At 49.5% G+C, this 18,144-nt stretch overlaps 2 protein-coding genes across 3 annotated transcripts; both read left to right on the top strand.

Moving 5' to 3' along the window:
• Positions 1 to 245: 245 nt before the first annotated feature.
• kmt2ba (lysine (K)-specific methyltransferase 2Ba) lies at positions 246 to 14,696 on the top strand. Of its 2 annotated transcripts, none has more exons than XM_085901513.1 (37): positions 246 to 646; positions 1,386 to 2,703; positions 2,768 to 2,940; positions 3,014 to 3,094; positions 3,201 to 3,357; positions 4,622 to 4,913; positions 5,091 to 5,152; positions 5,271 to 5,489; positions 5,568 to 5,665; positions 7,001 to 7,105; positions 7,211 to 7,324; positions 7,409 to 7,555; positions 7,653 to 7,745; positions 7,844 to 7,961; positions 8,025 to 8,141; positions 8,226 to 8,416; positions 8,483 to 8,584; positions 8,682 to 8,780; positions 8,854 to 8,930; positions 8,998 to 9,107; positions 9,191 to 9,270; positions 9,357 to 9,491; positions 9,569 to 9,727; positions 9,795 to 9,912; positions 9,997 to 10,075; positions 10,150 to 10,316; positions 10,380 to 10,538; positions 10,673 to 12,740; positions 12,818 to 12,913; positions 13,000 to 13,086; positions 13,165 to 13,259; positions 13,341 to 13,466; positions 13,543 to 13,795; positions 13,872 to 13,982; positions 14,059 to 14,142; positions 14,216 to 14,345; positions 14,410 to 14,696. In XM_085901513.1, the coding sequence occupies exons 1-37, from the start codon at positions 353 to 355 to the stop codon at positions 14,683 to 14,685; spliced, it is 8,190 nt and encodes a 2,729-aa protein (XP_085757639.1). In that variant the 5' UTR covers positions 246 to 352; the 3' UTR covers positions 14,686 to 14,696. The 2 variants fall into 2 exon arrangements, with proteins under 2 accessions (XP_085757639.1, XP_085757637.1); XM_085901511.1 differs by having other exon boundaries at positions 6,437 to 7,105.
• A 1,035-nt stretch (positions 14,697 to 15,731) lies between these two features.
• LOC147041059 (trypsin-like) lies at positions 15,732 to 17,086 on the top strand. Its single transcript, XM_085901515.1, has 5 exons — positions 15,732 to 15,804; positions 16,017 to 16,173; positions 16,274 to 16,527; positions 16,682 to 16,818; positions 16,890 to 17,086. Exons 1-5 carry the CDS (start codon positions 15,765 to 15,767, stop codon positions 17,037 to 17,039), a joined length of 738 nt encoding a protein of 245 aa, XP_085757641.1. The 5' UTR covers positions 15,732 to 15,764; the 3' UTR covers positions 17,040 to 17,086.
• The last annotated feature ends 1,058 nt before the right edge of the window (positions 17,087 to 18,144 follow it).

Below are 18,144 nucleotides of genomic sequence, written 5' to 3'. Positions count from 1 at the left end.
TATTTGTATTTTATTGATATATTTTATGCATTGAATTCATCTGCAGTTTTCCTTGTTATAGAGCAGAACAAAATGTTCATAGCTAAAAAAAACACAAAATGGATACCGAAATTATTGTTCAAGATATTTATTATGCATACGTTTCGAAAAACAATAAGTAACGAAAGTGGCGCTCACAAACAAAAACAAAAGTAGCGATAAGTCATTTTTTTTCCCATGATGCACTTGTCCTCCCTTCCTATCTCGCGCCTTCTGGCAGTGGCCGAGAGCGCTCTAGGTCCATCTTGCGTGCTCGCATCACCCGTCGTCGGCAGACAGCGCGCTCTTCTTCTCCGTGACGTCGTGCTCAAAAATGGCGGCGTCGGGTGGCGGATTGTCGTCGTCCGCGGTGGCTTTGAGCGGCCAGACGGTCGCCCGAGCTCGCTTCCCGGGCCGCCCGTGCGCGAGCCGTGTCGGCCGACTGCGGCTTGGCAAGCGGAGCAAACGCGGAAGGCTGAGCTCGGACGACGACGAATCGACGGATGGAAGGCCGAGGCCCGTAAACATCGGCCTTGCGTTGAGCGACGACCCGGCCTTGCTGCGCCTTCTCGGCGTGGCCGAGAAGCATGGACGGCTGGGGGAAGCGGGCTTCGAGTCGAGCGATGAGGTGAGCGAGCTATCCATTAAGCTAGCGAGAGCTCCTTGACAACAAAATGTCTCACTTATTTTAAACACACTAGAAATGGCGCTTGGGTGCACTTGTTGTTTCGGAATTACAAAGGATGTGGAAGCCCCTTGATGCATTCGCGGCAATGTAGCTTTAGCTTCGGTTTCCATCGCGGACAAACGCTGATTTCTTGTGCTTGTGCTGGAAATAATTATTCATTTAAATCGCAAAACATGCATGCATGTTTTTTTTTTTTTTTTTTTTTTTTTTTTAACAAATATCGACTCCCGTCTAAGCTCCACAAGGCGGAAACTTGAGCTGCTAGCCACGGTTGTTTATGCAGACGAGCACCGTGCAGTAAAGTTTCGCTAGCAGTCGTCTTCAAATTTAAAGAGCAATAACGTTTTGCATTCGTTTTGAGCTTTGCGGATATTTCGTCATGTCGTGGGGGAAAACGTCACAATGGTCAAGTTGATCATCATACTTTCCACGCTGGAGCTGTCAGCTGACTCCCATTGTGGAAAGCAGTTTGAGCATTTCTTACTTGAAAGACTGGTGCACTCGTTCTTCTCATAAATAGTTTGACTAAAATGTATTTGGAAAAGTACTTTGCCAGTTTTATTACTTTGCAATTCTCACCCCTCTTGTACGAACTCGATCTTTTATAAATGAACCTGATGTGGTTTCTAATTAACTCAACCAATATGGGTTTTCCTTGTCCTTGTATTTTTTTCTTCAGGAGGAAAACTTTGATGGTTTTGGCGCGAGCACGGCTCATTCATCCAGCAGAGTGAAACCTCCCAAAGCTGTTCAGCCTCCCAAAGTTGTAAAATCACCTCCAGCAACCAAATCTGGGAAGACTATATCGCAAAGCGCCAAAGAAGAAACGGAAGGAGAAGAAGAAGAAGAGGGGCTGATCGGCACAATAGTGCCACAAAACTCCAAAGAAAACGAAGGTTTGATTGGGACGATCGTACCGTGGTGCTCGAAGAAAGAATGCGTGGACGTCAAAGGTAGAGATATGAAAGCCAAAGAGGCTCCGATGGAGATGTTACAAGAGACAAATGACATTAAGATTGATCTCGGTGAAGCGGGACAAATTGAGGAAGCGGGATCAGCCGAGATTGCGGGGCAGGAGGATAAACTCAAGGTCACAATACCGGACGCCGCCTCATCGCCGCGGCCCGCCAAGCGCGCCAAGTTGTCGGCGGCGACCCTGCAGCGCGGCCTGAAGAAAAGGTTGACGAAGGAAGTAGCCGCGTCCCCGGAGATCGGTGCCGAGGCGGGAACCCAGAGCGGTCCGGAGGCGGCCATGCCTCTGGAAGGGAGGTCATCTCCATCTCCTCCGCCGCATGTTCTGCCCGAGCATCGCACCATCAAGCGATACCATCGCAAGTGCGTATTTGGCAAGCGGAAAAAGGTCAAACCCGCCTTGCCCGCTCCCACCGCCAGCCCCAAAAGGAAGCGCATCAAACACGTGTTCTACGCGTACGTCCCCGAGCAGCATCCTGCTGTTGTGCCTGAACCGGAACCCGCTTCCACGGTGGAGCAGCGCGACTCCTCTGCCGTGACCACCGCACGCTCGGCCCGCGTCATCAAGACTCCCAAGAGGTTCTTGGATGAGGCCATGGTGCCCTTCCCGAAAGGCCACTTGTCTTCCTGGCTCAAGAACACACCCAAAGAAGACGAGAAGACCAGCACATCCTCTCAAGACTCTTTTTACGACGTGGACGGGGACGCCGCCGCGCCCGTGGCCGACAGGTCACGTCAATCGGCGAAGCTCGCCGCACGACCAATTCTTGCCACCAGTCACCTGGACTTCTACAAGAAACTCAAACGGCTCACCTTGAAGCTAGCAGAGAAGAGAGGCCAGTCGTCCGCACGGGTCGAAAACGCCGCCGCTCGTCGGGACGATCTGAACGTGCACGTCAAGAAGAGGAGGCGACGCAGGTCCAAACTCACCATGGAGGAAACGAACTCGCCTGGCGTGGTGAGGAAGCTCTCCGTAGTTGTCCGCAGCGACCCCAAGACATCCCCGCAAGACGCCGAGAAGAATGGTGAGCGTGACTCGTTTTATTTGAAGATGCCATGCTCCTAACTGTCTTTTTTTGGTCGGCGCAGATGCGGCGGGCAGCGGCGAGGTTGGCGCTGCGGCGGCGGCCCCCGAGGTGGGCGTGTCCGGGCACCGTGCTGTAGGCCTGAGCGGAGCCAACAGGAGGATGCTGCACCTGCTGAAGAAAGCCAAAGTGCAGCTCATCAAGATCGACCAGCAGAAGCAGTTCAAGTTGTCCCAGGTGAGCATGACCTTCTTTTCCAACCCGTGTGTGAAAACGCCAAAAATAATCGAGACTTTTTCCGTACAAACAGTCGAGCTCCAGCGACACTCAGGTGGCGGTGAGGGGACGGAGGAAAAGGAGAGCCAAACGCGCGCCTAAACTGTGTCCTCGGGTAAGGAGCCTGTTTGTGCTTTATCTCTTTATTTAAGGTTGAAAAAAATAATCATGGCTGATTATTTGATGATTGTAATTTCTCCAAATGTCATTTCTGTCGGCAGGAGCAACCTCTGGGCGGTCCTAGGATCAAGCACGTTTGCCGGGCGGCGGCGGTTGCCCTGGGTCAGCCGCGGGCGATGGTGCCCGACGACATCCCCCGACTCAGTGCCCTACCGCTGCACGAGAGGGAGGGGATCACCTTCTCGCCCGCAATTGAAGGTACGCTCCAAGTACACCTGTATTTTTTTTCTTTTTGCAAACTGGCACATTGGACAAAAAAAAAAAAAAAAAAAAGTGCATTCCCACTGCACAATCTTTTTTTTTATAGTCCCGACTGATCCTCTTGTGTGACACAAACCATGTAGATGACCTTAGGTTTGGTTTCAATACTCCGATCAAGCCAGTGAGTAGACAAATAAGAGGGCAGTTGAGAAGGCATCCAAAAATATCTTCACGTTAGCAAATCGTAGTGCACTTGCAGCAACCGTAAAGCTTAAAGCCACCTCCCCCAATAATAAAAAAAAAAAACACAACTCACCAATACCCCCCATCCTCCCCCACCCCCTTCCAACAAAAATACAAACCTTTTCTTTTAAGCTCAATGTAGTTGTAAGTCAATTATTTGCCAGCAAAAATTATCTTTTGTCACACACAGATTAGCCACCGCTGTTGGAAAGCTTTACCCAACACTGGTCGATCGGCCATCACTCTGTATGAGGTGAGAAAGTGCTGTTTGACCATTAGACTCGCTGCCCTGAAGCCACACGTAGGGACAATCCTACCACCGCATTCAAAGAATACACACACATCACACATGATACACTAATTTGTCTGTTCTTGAGAATATGAACGGTGTGTTCATCTGCAATGTCGGCACAAAGGACACAGACAAAAACGCTGAGAAGTACAGAAGTTTTATTTTATTATTATTATTTTTTTTACTATGCATTATTTGGGACTCCTCATATTTTTCTTTGCTGCAAATCCCCTTTATTCTCCATTTTTGTTCCCGCAAAAGCCCTGTCCAGTAATCATCTGTGTCATTTAAAAGTAGTAATTTGCCACCCCCTTGTGGCAGCTAGATGCAATTGTAGCTTTTTGTCCAAAAAAAAAAAACCTGCCTTCATAGATTTCACATTTGCACACAAGACACCTAAAGAGCCAGCTGGAACTGTTTGCCTGGCAGAAATTTTATATGCTGGCGGGATCTTCAATATGAATTCTCCATTTTGCTCATCAAAGCTGTTGGCATCCATTGCTTATCTTATTTGTTCTGCCCTTCTGGTCTGGTCTTTTCTCCATAATGGTCCATGAATGTCGTATCCTGTGATTTATAATATTTTAACCACGCATATATATTTTTTAATCAAATGACATACATTTTTATTGCCTCCCCGTCATAAATAAAAATCCTGCGGCTCCTGTTAAATGTGCCGAGTACACTTTTGAGTCGCTATCCAACCACTCCCTTTCCCGCTTGCAGATGTCGCAGATGACGACGAGGACGAGGACATCTCGACCGAAAGCGGGGCTCAGTGGCTCGTCTCCCAGGAACCCCTGGAGGATCAGCAGAAGCATTGGCGGCGGCGCGGGCGACGGCGAGGCCGCAATTACAGAAAGCGCAAAATCTTGAGCCGCTACAAGCCCGGCGGCGTGCGTTCGCGGCGCTGCGGCACGTGCCGAGGCTGCCTGGTGGACACGGACTGCGCCAAGTGTACCAACTGTCGCGACAAGCCCAAGTTCGGCGGGCCCAACAAGAGGCGGCAATGTTGCATGTAAGGAATTGCCGTCGTGTACATCCATTCAAATCAGCATTTGCTCACTCTGGCCACTAGGTGGTGCCACTACTACCCCAGAGGGTGAAGTGAAGAAAATAAAATTGCACAGCAGTATTTTTTTTCTTTTTTATATATTTATTTTTATGAAAGATTAACACATTTTATTGTCAACAGATACAGGAGGTGTGATAGAATTGAAGCAACCAAGACGGAGCGCATTGTCAAACAATTTACAGGTGTGTATTAGTGTTCTTATGTCCAGATAATGGGGAAGGCTATTCTACAAAAAAAAAATCAGATGCTTAAAATTATGTATTGGGCTACCTTAACTGTGTTTTGCCTCCATTTTGTCAGTCCGGGCCCGGCAGATTTCGGCTCCGTTGTCAAGCAGCGACGACGGCAACTGGTGTGCCGTGGAGTCGCCCAAGTCGCTGTCCTTAGTGCCGACCAAAATTCGAAAGCATTCCTTGCGTGACATCACGCCACGTTCCTTCAGCAGCCTGCTCAAATCCGAGTCTGAAGAGGAGGAAGAGGGACAAGCATTCAAAAAGGAGAAAATGGTCTCCAGGCAAGGTAGACAACAATTCTCCAGTCCTCCAAAAAAAAAAACAACAACATGGAACTGTTTCTAAGGTTTGTGTTCTTTTTGAGATCTCGGACTTGGACTGTCCGCACGTCATGACCCTGCTCACGAGGTGGTAAAGCAACGGCGGCCATTTTCCAAAGGGAGCAGGCCAAGAGCCTATAAGGTAATGTTGCCTGCAAGTGTCTCTCTTTCCTCCGATGTAGCTCTTTTACACTCCTGTCCTAAATTATTTGGAATACTTTGACTTCCTGCTATTGTTTTCATGCTAAATTTGATTGGCAGTCTGAGAAATTCCTAACAAGAAGACAACTTCCAAGCAATTTCCTTCTCTGGCCTCTTTTCTTTTCTTAATTTGTCCACTGACCTCTATTTGTGAAAATGGTGTCTAAATAAAAAAGAAAAAATGGGACTGCTAGCTAGAAATGCAACCAAAGCAAACTGAGATGTGGAGGCCCGCGACATTTCCCGAGTGGCCGCAAGAAGTGAAATGAAGTTAACCGCAAACATTAAGACGCTTGAAATTGTTCCAATAGGCAATTTGCGCGCGTCGGTAGGTGCTGCTGTTTTGGTTAGCATGTGTGTGTGAGCAGTTGTGCTGATAAACTGAGATGGCTGCATCTTTTGCATTTTTATTTTATTTTTTTCCTGGGAGGTTTGAGGAAATCAGGCGACCGTACCATTTTTGTGGGAAATTGAATTCAAATGTACATTACTTGCCCCTTTTGTCGAAACCAGCAGACTTTAAAACAAGCATGCCTCTGTATACTCTTGCCCTTTTGACCCGCCTTACTTACTTGCTTACCTACCCTGGCTAACATCCCGTAGTGCCCTGACAGGAGGCCTCTTTCCTTTGTACTATTGCATGCGCCTCTATGCAAGTGTAGCTTTTGGAACCTGTATGGCTGGTTGGCTTAGGCAGTCCCCTCCTCCGCAGGGATTGCAGAACACGGAAGAGACGGCGCCCAGCGATACGTTCCCCTGTCCCGGCCCACCCGGAAGCCCCGTGTCCAAACTACAGCGGGAGCTCAGAGTACACTTATACCGCCTCCCCGATCCTCTGCCGCAGTCGCCCCAGCGCCTGGATCCATACCTAAAACAATCCGAGCCCAAATTGATGCGGCCCCTAACGCAGCCTAGTGAGCCGCACGCACTGCATGCCGTAGCGCCGCAGCTCGTAACGGGGAGTCCGCCTGAAACGCCGACCCTTTCACGTGTCCTCGTGTTGCAACTCCACCGCTTGCCCCCACCTGTGGTACGGGCCGCATTGCACGGGCGTGACTCGCCACCACCCCAAGGGAGCCCGAAATCCACATGCCGCTCGGCTCTGACAGAGGTTGCGACCACGTTACGCTTTCAGCGGCAGCTCCGTGCTTTGAGCGCCAAAGAACTCACGGCGGACGAAGCCGACGGTGCCCGGGATGATGGCCAAGACGGACAAGGAGGAATGGGGCTGCAAAGGCCGCCGGGAACTGACCCACAATGTCTCCTTCCTTCCCAGAATGCCGCAGAGGGTTCGTCCCACAGCGCCCCCGTGGGGTTTCCTAGCGGATTTCCCCAGAAGGGCCCGCTGCTTGACAAGACGAGGATCCGTGTGGATTTTAAGGTAGGCTTGCGTGTTTGTCCGTTCACGTCACTCGGGTTGAAAAACCGATCTGGAAACGCCACGATAGAATTGAAGTATTAAAAGGTACACTGGTCTCCCCCCCAGGAGGATTGCGCGATTCAAAACGTGTGGTTAATGGGCGGCCTCAGCGTCCTCACGTCTGTCCCCAGCACACCTCAGCCCGTCTGTCTGCTATGTGCCAGCAAAGGTCGTCATGAGGTAACCCAGCCCTTCAGTGCACTTTTCTGATTCTCATCCTCCCGAATGACCTTTTTATTTATTTATTTATTTATTTGCTCTCAGATGATCTTCTGCCAGATATGCTGCGAGCCCTTCCATAACTTCTGCCTCTCGGCCGAGGAGCGGCCCCTGGCGGGGAACAAGGAGAACTGGTGCTGCCGACGCTGCAAGTTCTGCCACGTGTGTGGGCGCAGAAGCAAGCTGTCCAAGGTGCGAAAGCCAAATCACTTTTGGCTTGAAGCGCCATCGGCCGAGCGTGTTCTAAATAAACTTGGCTCTCCACTCACACGCTGTTATTTCTCCGCAGCCTGTGTTGCAATGCAAGAGATGCCAAACCTCCTACCATCCTTCCTGCTTGGGACCAACATACCCCAAACCAATGAACTGCAGTCTACCCTGGGTTGTCTTTATATATATTTTTTTTTATCTCAGCTAATAACTTCTTAGTCAAGTTTTTATTGTGAGTTTTCTAACTTTTTTTTTTCTCTCCCCCCCCAGCTCTGCATGACTTGTATCCGCTGCAAAAGCTGCGGGGTGACGCCCGGAAAATCCTGGGACGTAGCCTGGAACCACGCCGAGAACTTCTGCCCCGACTGCACCGTTCTTTACAAAAAAGGTTTGCCCGCTGACCCGAGTTGTTTTCCGACACGGTACCGACTGACGCACAATGTCTCCGCAGGCGACTTCTGCACCGTTTGCAGCAAGTGCTACGACGACGACAGCAACCAGCGGGAGCGGATGATTCGGTGTTCAAGATGCAAGCACTGGGTACATCACGCCTGTGAAGGTCTCTCAGGTGAGCTTGCATTCCAGCTTTTTGTGCTTCTTGTCTTCTCCAGCCTCAGTTCACGTCGTGTTTTGTTTTTTCCTCCCATTGCAGAGGAGCTTAAGGGGTTGCTGTCGAGCCGACCCCAAGACCCCGTCTTCACCTGCTCCCCGTGCCGTCGGCATACGGGTGAGGACCAAAGCCTAAGAGAGCTTCTGCAAAACCAACTGCTGCTCAGTTTTCGGGAGGTGCTGGCCGGACTCCTCGCCTCCGACGCCACTCAGCATCTCGCGCTCTGCCAATCGGTACGCTACCCGCGGAAGTAGTTGTCGTTATTTCCTGCTCCTAATGAGCGTGCGTGTGCGCTTCAGTGTCAAGAAACAAACAAGGCCGAGTTAGTCGGGGAACAGACACCGGCGTGTGATCTCCGAGCCATGGACGAGAAGTTAAAAGGGGGCAATTACACATCGATTGTGAGTATGAGTTCAGTGGTGAGAAATGGCTAAAAATGATGCCGCGTATGTACAGGATAACTTTGACACCTCCCACTGCTCTCTCTCACCCACTCAGAAAGCATTCCATGCCGATGTCGTTTCTGTGATGAGAAAGTGGCTCAAGCGGGAAGATGATGAAAAGCCAATCGCTCAGGCCCGGGAGCACTATGCCAAAGTAAGCTTAAAAGAGAGCATTTAAAACACTCGGGACTTTTTAATTGTAACGTAACTATCGCTTGTTCTGACAGTTGATGGTCCAAGTCTTTCCCTGGCTTCCCGCGCACCACCAAAACAAGTTGAGGTCGTTCTCCGAGGACCTGCCAAGGTAAGTCCAATCACACCGGCGGTTATATTGCAACAGTGACTCATCTACAACGTGCTTTGCTCTTCAGCGCCATGCTCCCCGAAGCTGTAATCCCACCTTCGAAGGAGCACAGCTACGCGCAGTGGACGCTGAGGACGTACCAACCTCGGGAGAGCAAAGGCACGCAGGCGGGGAAAGGTATGAAAAGATGTTTAAAAACAGCCGCGTGTGCTCACAATTATTTGGGGAGCGAGTTGAAATCCGAGTTTTGCCTCATCCAGGTGCGATGAAAGATGTGGAAGCTGTCAAAGACTCCCGACAGTGTGTTTTGTGTCAACACCATGGTGACTGTGCTCCCAGAGTAAGATGAAGCTACATTTTTTGTTGTTGTTCTTGTTCTTGCACCACATCACAATTTAAAATGGGTTTGCTACGGTTCCTTGACAGGATGAAGGACGACTGCTGTACCTAGGCCAGAACGAGTGGGCCCATATCAACTGTTGCATCTGGTCCGCCGAAGTTTCTGAGAACAACGGCGCCCTACATCAAGTACACACTGCAGTCTATAGAGGGCGCCACTTGGTACGTAACCATCTAACCGTGTCGGGTCATCCCAGACGGAAGAGAACCGCACAATACTTTTTGTTCTGTCTCGTCAGCGTTGCGACCGCTGTGGGCTGTCGGGGGCCACGGTGGGCTGCTGCCTCTCCACCTGCCAGAGTAACTTCCACTTCATGTGCGCGCGAGCCCACGATTGCGTGTTCCAGCAGGACCGGAAGGTCTACTGCTACAAACACACGGATCTCGTCAGTGCGGCGGTGCGTGTGAGCAGTTATTGCCGTTCTTAATAAACGTTCGAGGTACGAATTCATTTTATAACCGCAGGTTGTGTCCGAGGATGGATTTGAAGTTTCGCGGCGAGTCTACGTCGACTTTGAAGGGATCACGCTTAAGAGGAAGTTCCTCACAGGCCTCGAGCCTGAATCCATCAATATGACCATTGGTACGTATATGTGGTTGCAATAGCGCGGTTATCTTTTTTTTATTATCTACTATGATAACTACAAACGTTCCTTCTGTTTTTCAGGGTCTCTGCAAATCCAGAAACTCGGCGTGCTGTCAGAAATCTCATCCAACGGGAGGATGTTGTACCCTGTCGGATACCAGTAAGCCGTCCTCGTTGTGATGTCACCTTGAGATCATTTAGGATGAGAAATTGATGAGTCTATTTTTATTTTAGGTGCTCTCGCTTATACTGGAGCACCGTGGATCCGCGCAGACACTGCAAGTACACCTGTAAAGTGACGGAAGTCAGCAGCCCCCTGCCCGGCGAGGAACAGGAGCTCTTCATGAAGTATGATCAAGAGGAGAATCAAACCATCGTCCACAGTCCCAACTTGCACAGGGGTAATAGTCCATTGTGACTCTTCGATGGTGTTCAGGTAACTAAATGTGTGATGTCCCTCCCAGATATGGAGACTGTGGACACTTTAAGCGCCACGTCCAGCCCACTTTCATCCGCTACGCCATCGCCCAACTCCAAATTGCACTGTTCGCCATACAAGCATCACAGCTACTCGCAGACCAGGAGGCCCGCGGGGGGGACTTCCCGACCCCTCCCGTCTCCAGGTATACAGGCAGAAAGACGTTTGCGGGTTAATTCAGTATCGGCAAGTGTAGTTTTTTTCTTTGGCATTTTATATGTTCAGGATGAATCCGGGAATTTGAAATGCGTAGTTCAGTTTCTTAACTTTTCATTGAAGGTTCGGCCGCTTCCAAATCGCATCATATTTTCACTCTGCGGGACTTGGAGAACACTCAGCGCCGCCGAAGACTTTCATCCAGGAGCCGTTGCAGCCCCTCCCCGACTGGCAGCCCCATCCACTCCCGCTGCGCTCGCTTCAGCTCCCCGCCGAGGTCTTCCAACCTTTCGCCGAGCTCTCCTCCCTTATCGCGACAGAATTCCCTCTCGCCCGGCTGGGGCTCGCCGCCTCGACCCATGTCCGCCGGGTTTTCGCCTCGCCACGGCTCCCCCAGGGGAAGGCACGCGTTCAAGATCACCACTCCGGTGTCTGCCGAGGTTCCCCAAGATTTCTTGGAATCATCCGAGACGGAAGACGCGGCCGTGGCGACGACAAACGGCATCTCGCTAGCCCCCGATACCGCCGATGGACACTTGGAGCTGCCTTACACCGTGTTCGACGCTGACACCGAGGTTGCCGTGGCCTCGGTTCTCAACGCCAAACTGGAGTTTGACGAGACCCTGCTGAGTGAGAACATGTCGCCCGGCGGCCGGCTGGATGCGGAAATCCCGGAAGCCGACTCCGAAGATGAAGACCACAGTGTTCAACTTACCCGCACCGTAGTGTGCGAGGCAGCTGGTGGCGCGCAGACCTCAGCCCCGCCCTCCACGCCCTCCATTTCGCAGTTGGACGGCGCCGACGACGGCTCCGAGAGCGACTGCAGCGAGGAGGCCGGCGACGCTCCCGTTCACGCCGACGACAACTCGCCCACCAAGCAGCTGACGGTCGCTCTCAAGAGGTTGGATTCTGTCCACGAGGTAGAACAAGGTACGAGCGCGGCGGGCGGCTTCTCGGTAGATCAACCAGCCCCCGTTTTCCTCGACGCTTTCGACATGGTGCAAAGCGAGGAGGTGCCGATGGATGCCGACACATCTGCCAAGGGCGTTTTTCTAGAAGGTACCGCCGGGAGTTCCGATGGCAACAACGACGTCGGTTTGATGTCTGCGAGTAACACGCGAGGCGATGACAACGACAACGCGTCATCCACAGACTCCACCGAAGGCTTCAAAGATGACGCTAATGACCCGGACTACTCTCCCGAGGCTAAAAACTTGCCAGTAAAAAGAGTCATTGTCAAAAAAGTACGCAGCGCTACCAAAATGAAGTCCTTTTTGCCAGAGAGCCTCCCTCAGCAGCAGCCGCCGAAAGTCAAGGTACTGCTGCCCCCCAGGTCGGTCCAGCTCGTGACCTCCGTCGCCCCGAACGCTGTCGCCTCGCCCATCCTCTTCAACGGGGTGAACGCTTTAAACGTCCAACCCGCCGTCATGCGAGGCAAAACCGTCACCATCCGCTTGGACAAGCCCATGGCGTCACAGCAACCCACCCAGCTGATGATTCCCGCTTCGACCGCAGCCGCCAGCGTCGCGCCGGCGACCCCTCAGGTGCTCTTAGTCAACAGTGAAGGTCAGATCCTGCTGAAGAACCCCAGAACCAACACGTATCAAACGCTCAACACAAGTTCTCCCACTTACAGCAAGATAAGCCAAATTGCCAAGATGCTCCACAAGGGCAACGCCTTGAAGCGACCCATCCCTCGCGTTACGATCAAACCTAGCGCCGGCACCCAGCTCGCCAGCGCCCCCCCAGCACCGGCGCCCAACCACAAAATCATCTACCGTGTGGTGCCCATCAAACGCATGACGAGCCCCCCGCCGGCCGTCACCGTGCAGCGTAATCCCGCCTCGATTTTGTCCGAAGCCGAAACGGCTCAAGCGATTATGAACAGATCCATGGAATCCCAGGCTGAGCCCCAAAGGAACAAGCCCATCATCCTCTTTGGCACGGGCTGCAAACCTGCAGCACCACCTCAACGCCAAGACGCCCACCAGAAGATCAGCCATGAGTCAACCGGCGGAGCCGCAGCATCCCAAAGTGTCAGTATCACCGTGCCAATTTACAACCCACAGATGACAAGTGCACCTAAAGTCCGCGTCAAGCTCCCTAGCACCATCGCTCACAGAAGAAAAAAGGCCAAGATGGACATCCTGAAGGAGCCTTCCAGCGATCACGGGTATCATCAGGAATACGGGTCAGTCTTGTCTGAAGATGTCACTGCCCTAAAGATTTGGACCTGTAAAATTGACCAAACATATTTGTACACCGCAGAACCCAACGAAAGACGGACGTCGCAGACAAAGACGCCGCATCCTGCAACGTGAACGTCAGCGCCGGGCGCCGACGCTTGCTCGCAAGCCAAGAAGGGCAAGTGCATTAAGCAAAAACACCTGTTCAATATTTGAATTCCGAAAGCTCATATATTTTTGAAATTGTCTTACTCCCTTCCACAGATATCCCAAAATTAAAACCCAGCCTGGAAAAGATGTGGACAAGGAGAATTTGAGAATTACGGCACCAGCGCTGCCAATGTCCCCAAGGTCAGGCCATCAAATTTTTTTTTTTTTTTATATTGTCAACATAATATTTATTTGCTGATTATTCCGTGTTATGCTCAGGACTCCCAATGTGGAGAATGCGAGCAGTTGGGCTGCATCACACAAGTGGGTCAGCGCTCGCCATGGAGACCTATCCGATTGGGCCCCCCTTGCAGGTTTGCCCCCCCCCCCCCTCTCCCTAGAACATGTAAAAATGAACAAAGCAGCAGTGACCCCAAAAAAAATCTCTTGCTTAGGTTGCAGTTCTGAGGACGAGGCCCCTTTGCCCAAAAACAAAAAGAGGACCTACATGAACCAGCCTCACCTGCGTTTTGAAATCACCAGCGATGACGGCTTTAGCGTCAAAGCTAACAGCATGGAGGGTAAGAATCAAAAGTATTCCGGACGCCATCCGTGAACAGAGAGATAACTTTGTTCTCTATCGTCTCCCTTCGCCAGTGGCTTGGCGAGCCGTGATCGACGGCGTCCAAGAGGCGCGGGCGGCCTTCCGCCTCGGGCAGTTTCCCCTGGGCGGCATGAGCGGGCCGCGGGTGTTGGGCGTGGTGCACGACGCCGTCATCTTCTTACTGGAGCAGCTGCGCGGCGCCGGCGATTGCAAGAGCCACCGTTTCCGCTTCCACCGCTGCAGCGACATCGAGGAGGAGCTGCCTCTCAACCCCAGCGGCTGCGCCCGCGGCGAAGTCTACGTGCGGTGGGCTGCCATTTTGTTTTTGCTCCCTGTATGAATTTGATTTGACCCGTTTTTTTTTTTGTGTGCGTATGAACAGGAAAGCGACGTTCGACATGTTCGACTTCCTGGCGTCTCAGCACCGAGCGCCCCCCGACTCGCTCGGCCCCTACGACGAGGAGGACGACGAGTTCCCGCTCAAGTCGTCCAGGTCAGTCATTTGGAAACGAGCAAAACGGCGACAAGACCGAAATGGTCACATGTCTCACGTTGTACTTTTCCATCAGGCGTGCCACCAGCAGTGAGCTTCCCATGGCCATGAGATTTCGCCACCTGGAGAAAACATCCAAGGAAGCCGTCGGCGTTTACCGGTGACGCAATAATGGACAAACGTCACGCCGTCAGATGAAATCCCGAGTCTTAACGAATCTTACTTTCCCGTAGGTCTCTCATTCACGGCCGAGGGCTTTTCTGCAAGAGGATCATCGAAGCGGGAGAAATGGTCATCGAGTACGCCGGCACCGTCATCCGCTCGGTGCTAACGGATAAACGGGAGAAATATTACGACGGCAAAGTAAGTCCGGTCACACAATTTCACTCGTCGAAAGGAGAAGATAAAAAAAAAACATTGTTCTCAGGGCATCGGCTGCTACATGTTCCGCATCGACGACTTTGACGTGGTGGACGCCACCATGCAGGGCAACGCGGCACGCTTCATCAACCACTCGTGCGAGCCCAACTGCTACTCTCGCGTCATCAACGTGGACGGCCGCAAGCACATCGTCATCTTCGCACTACGCAAGATCTACCGCGGCGAGGAACTGACCTACGACTACAAGTTCCCCATCGAGGACGACGAGAGCAAGCTGCGGTGCAACTGCGCCGCCCGACGCTGCCGTCGCTACCTTAACTAGCGACCCCGAGGTACGACACGCCTCTTGGGGAATTCCCAACTCCGTTAAATAACATTTTGCGACAAGACTCGAGCGTCGCAACCTGAAGAGAATGTCGCCATAGTCAATGACAGACTTTGCACAAGACGTTGTGATGTTCTTTTACCACAATTGTTTTTGTTCCGTTTTTTTCTCGCAGGGGAATATTTATTTATTGCTCGGACGCAATCCTTTTTTTTTTTATGTTCTTTTGTTTTCCGTTGCGGCAGCCCCTTCATGCTGTAGTTTCTCCGTTTGGGGTTTACTGAGGTGTCGGTAGAGTTCAAATTGTTTTAACCGTACTCTCAGAAAATCTGCGATGATCCCAACAGGTCTTGTTCATTTTGTGTCTTTTAGGAAGAAGAAAAAAAAAAAAACCCAAAAGCGTTTGCACTGTCCCTTTATAGGTTGTTTTTGTATATTTGGAAAAAGAAATCTTTATAGAGTAAGCCCTTTTGTGCTTTAATCTTTGCAAGACAGTTTAAAAATGGTCGTTTGCGTTTTGAGGTGGGTGAAACTTCCAGCCACGTCAATGTTTCCATGTGTTCTACCTCATGATGAAACATTTTGTCCTTCAAAATTTACAACATGTAATGTTAATTACTAACCCTTAAATTGATTGACCCGCAGGTATTCATTTGACAACCACTGTTTCTTGTCCAAATTCACATTTATTTTAGGGTGGGGGGGTCGCTGAAGGTGTTTTCAGCTTTTGTTTTTGTAAATAGTTGTATAAAAAGTCTTTCTAAACCTGTTACATATTTTTCTACCTGCGTTTTTTTTTTTTTTTTAATTTATGTTCAATAAACTTTCAATGTTGTTCCATAACGATTCTTTTCTAATTTGTGTCCACGTAGAGAAGTCACATGAAGATGGTGGCTGCTTATATGACTCAAGGTTATTCCAGCCATATGCTTGTTTTCCCAGATTTTTTTTTTTTTTTTCCCCTCCAACCTAAAATGACCTTGAGATTGCCATTAGTGTGTGCGCGTACGCCCGCGTGTGTGTATATATATAAATCCACCAGCTCCTGCTCAGGACAGTCACGCACACACGTCAACATGAAGGCCCTGGTTTTGCTGGCTTTGCTCGGCGCAGCATGTAAGAAAATTACCCAAAAAATAAGGATAGATTTCAGCTAACTATTAATTTTTTTATGTAATATTTTTTAATTGCATTGTAGTTGCTAAAATTAGATTTTTTTTTTTAAATGAATGCATAAAAATAGTACTTTGGTGTTATTTAGTTCAACAGCCAAATTGCATATCGTGTCTAAGCAAAACAATTTCTAAGCCTCTTGTACCATTTGCCAGTTGTTGCCGCCGAACAGGACGATAAGATTGTCGGGGGCTCCGAGTGCGCCCGTCATTCGGTCCCCTATCAGGTGTCACTCAACGCCGGCTACCACTTCTGCGGTGGCTCCCTCATCTCCAGCCAGTGGGTGGTCTCCGCTGCCCACTGTTACAAATCGTGAGTATTTTCTTAATATATATATATATTTTTTCTTTCTTAAACTTCAAATTGTTAACCAAAACAGCAGCAACTAAAGTGTCCACTTTACCTCTCCCAGCCGCGTCCAAGTGCGTCTGGGCGAGCACAACATCGCCGTCAACGAGGGCACGGAGCAGTGGATCAACGCCGCCATGCTAGTCAAGCACCCGCAGTACAACAGTCAAAACTTGGACAACGACATCATGCTGATCAAGCTGAGCCGCCCGGCCGCCCTCAATAACTACGTCCGTACCGTGGCGCTGCCCTCTCGCTGCACCTTCGCCGACGAGAACTGCTTGGTGTCCGGTTGGGGCAATATGGCCGCCCCTGGCAGTAAGTCCTCGTTTGCCGGCTCCATTATAAAGAAAATAAATATGCTTTGCCGCCGTCTCGTAGCAAATGAAGTGAAATTGATATTTTTTGTCCCATCCGTGTCAGGGTGTATCGTTTATTTTTTTATTTTATTTTCTTCGTTCCTTTCCCTCAGACAACTTCCCCGACAGGCTTCAGTGTCTGAGGCAGCCCATCATTGACGACAGAATCTGCCAGAACGCTTACCCGCACCTCTTCACCCAGAACATGCTCTGCTCCGGCTTCATGCAGGGCGGCGCCAGCAGCTGCCAGGTACGCCTACTTCCAATCTAAATACGTAAATCCAACAAAATGGCGTCTAAATGGACTTTGTGCGTCTTCAGGGGGACTCTGGCGGTCCTCTGGTTTGCAACGGTGAGCTGCAGGGTGTGGTCTCCTGGGGCTACGACTGCGCCATGAAGGGTCACCCCAGCGTGTACGCCCGCGTGTGTCGCTACAACAGCTGGATCAACAACGTCATGAGGAATTATTAAGTCATTGACAAACACCTTGATTATTCAATAAATGTCATTATTTTAAAGGTTTGCTTTCCACTTATTGTAGAAAACTGCCAAAGTATCAAAAATATGTTTTACGTTATTAGGCCTTTGGAAATTAAATACATCCTAATATCCATATTTTAATATAATATTAGTGCAGTTAAATTGGTGGTATTTGACAACTATTTTAGCGTAAAATAGATGTTCGAAATTTTCAAGTAAAAGGCAGCATAGACACTTTTCTACATTTTTCCCTACACTTGATGAATTAAAATGTATTAAGCTCATTAACACAGTTTATACTTAGAGAAATCATTTACAATTAATGAATGGAGGGAAAACGAGCAATAAGTAAAGAATATCGCATACACAATTATATATTTTAGCATTATGGTGTTTTAGTCTAAGCAATACGTAAATAAACTAATATGCAACAAAAACTACAAATGGTGCGTTTGGAGTCCACCCTGTAAAATTGTAATTATTATATTTAATATTATAATATAATAATATTTAAGAAAACAAAAATAAGGATAGCCCTTACTTTTGTTTGTTTAAAAATGTCCACTATCAGTAAACAGTTTAGTTCATTTTATTATTATTTTTTATTGTTACTTTTTGTCACGACTGAATGTCTTCGGTTTGGATGTAGACTTGTCCCATAGTTTTGAACGCAACTTAGCAATTACAACTCGTCACAAATTTCGGCAGCACTTGATTGACTTCTTGGGTTTTTGTTTTTCTTTCCCGTTACACAAGGTAAGCTGAACCCTAAGGTTAGCTTTAAGCAAATGTTCAAATCAATAAACGCGCAAAGATACTGTGTATTTTATTTAAAACATTAGTTATCGTCGAACTAGAATTGCTAACAGTTACGACGCAGCTACGACGTTGCAGCCGCAATTAACCTTTTGAAACCTCTTCCAAAGAATGAATCATGACAGTATCAACGATAATTAAGTTTTACATGGCTAATATTATTTTGCAGGTTGTATTACAGTAAAATTCCCGTCTGTTTTTCTTTTTTTACTTTAATATCTTTCTAGATGTAATGCTGCTAATTGACAGATGAGGGCGCTGTTGTGTTATGTGCACTCAT

Source organism: Syngnathus leptorhynchus, chromosome 20 (genome assembly GCF_054491065.1).
Source record: "Syngnathus leptorhynchus isolate UIUO chromosome 20, UIUO_Slep, whole genome shotgun sequence".
Classification (NCBI taxonomy): Eukaryota; Metazoa; Chordata; class Actinopteri; order Syngnathiformes; family Syngnathidae; genus Syngnathus; species Syngnathus leptorhynchus.
Note: the sequence above shows the minus strand (reverse complement) of the source record. Positions and strands in the feature narration are given on the sequence as shown.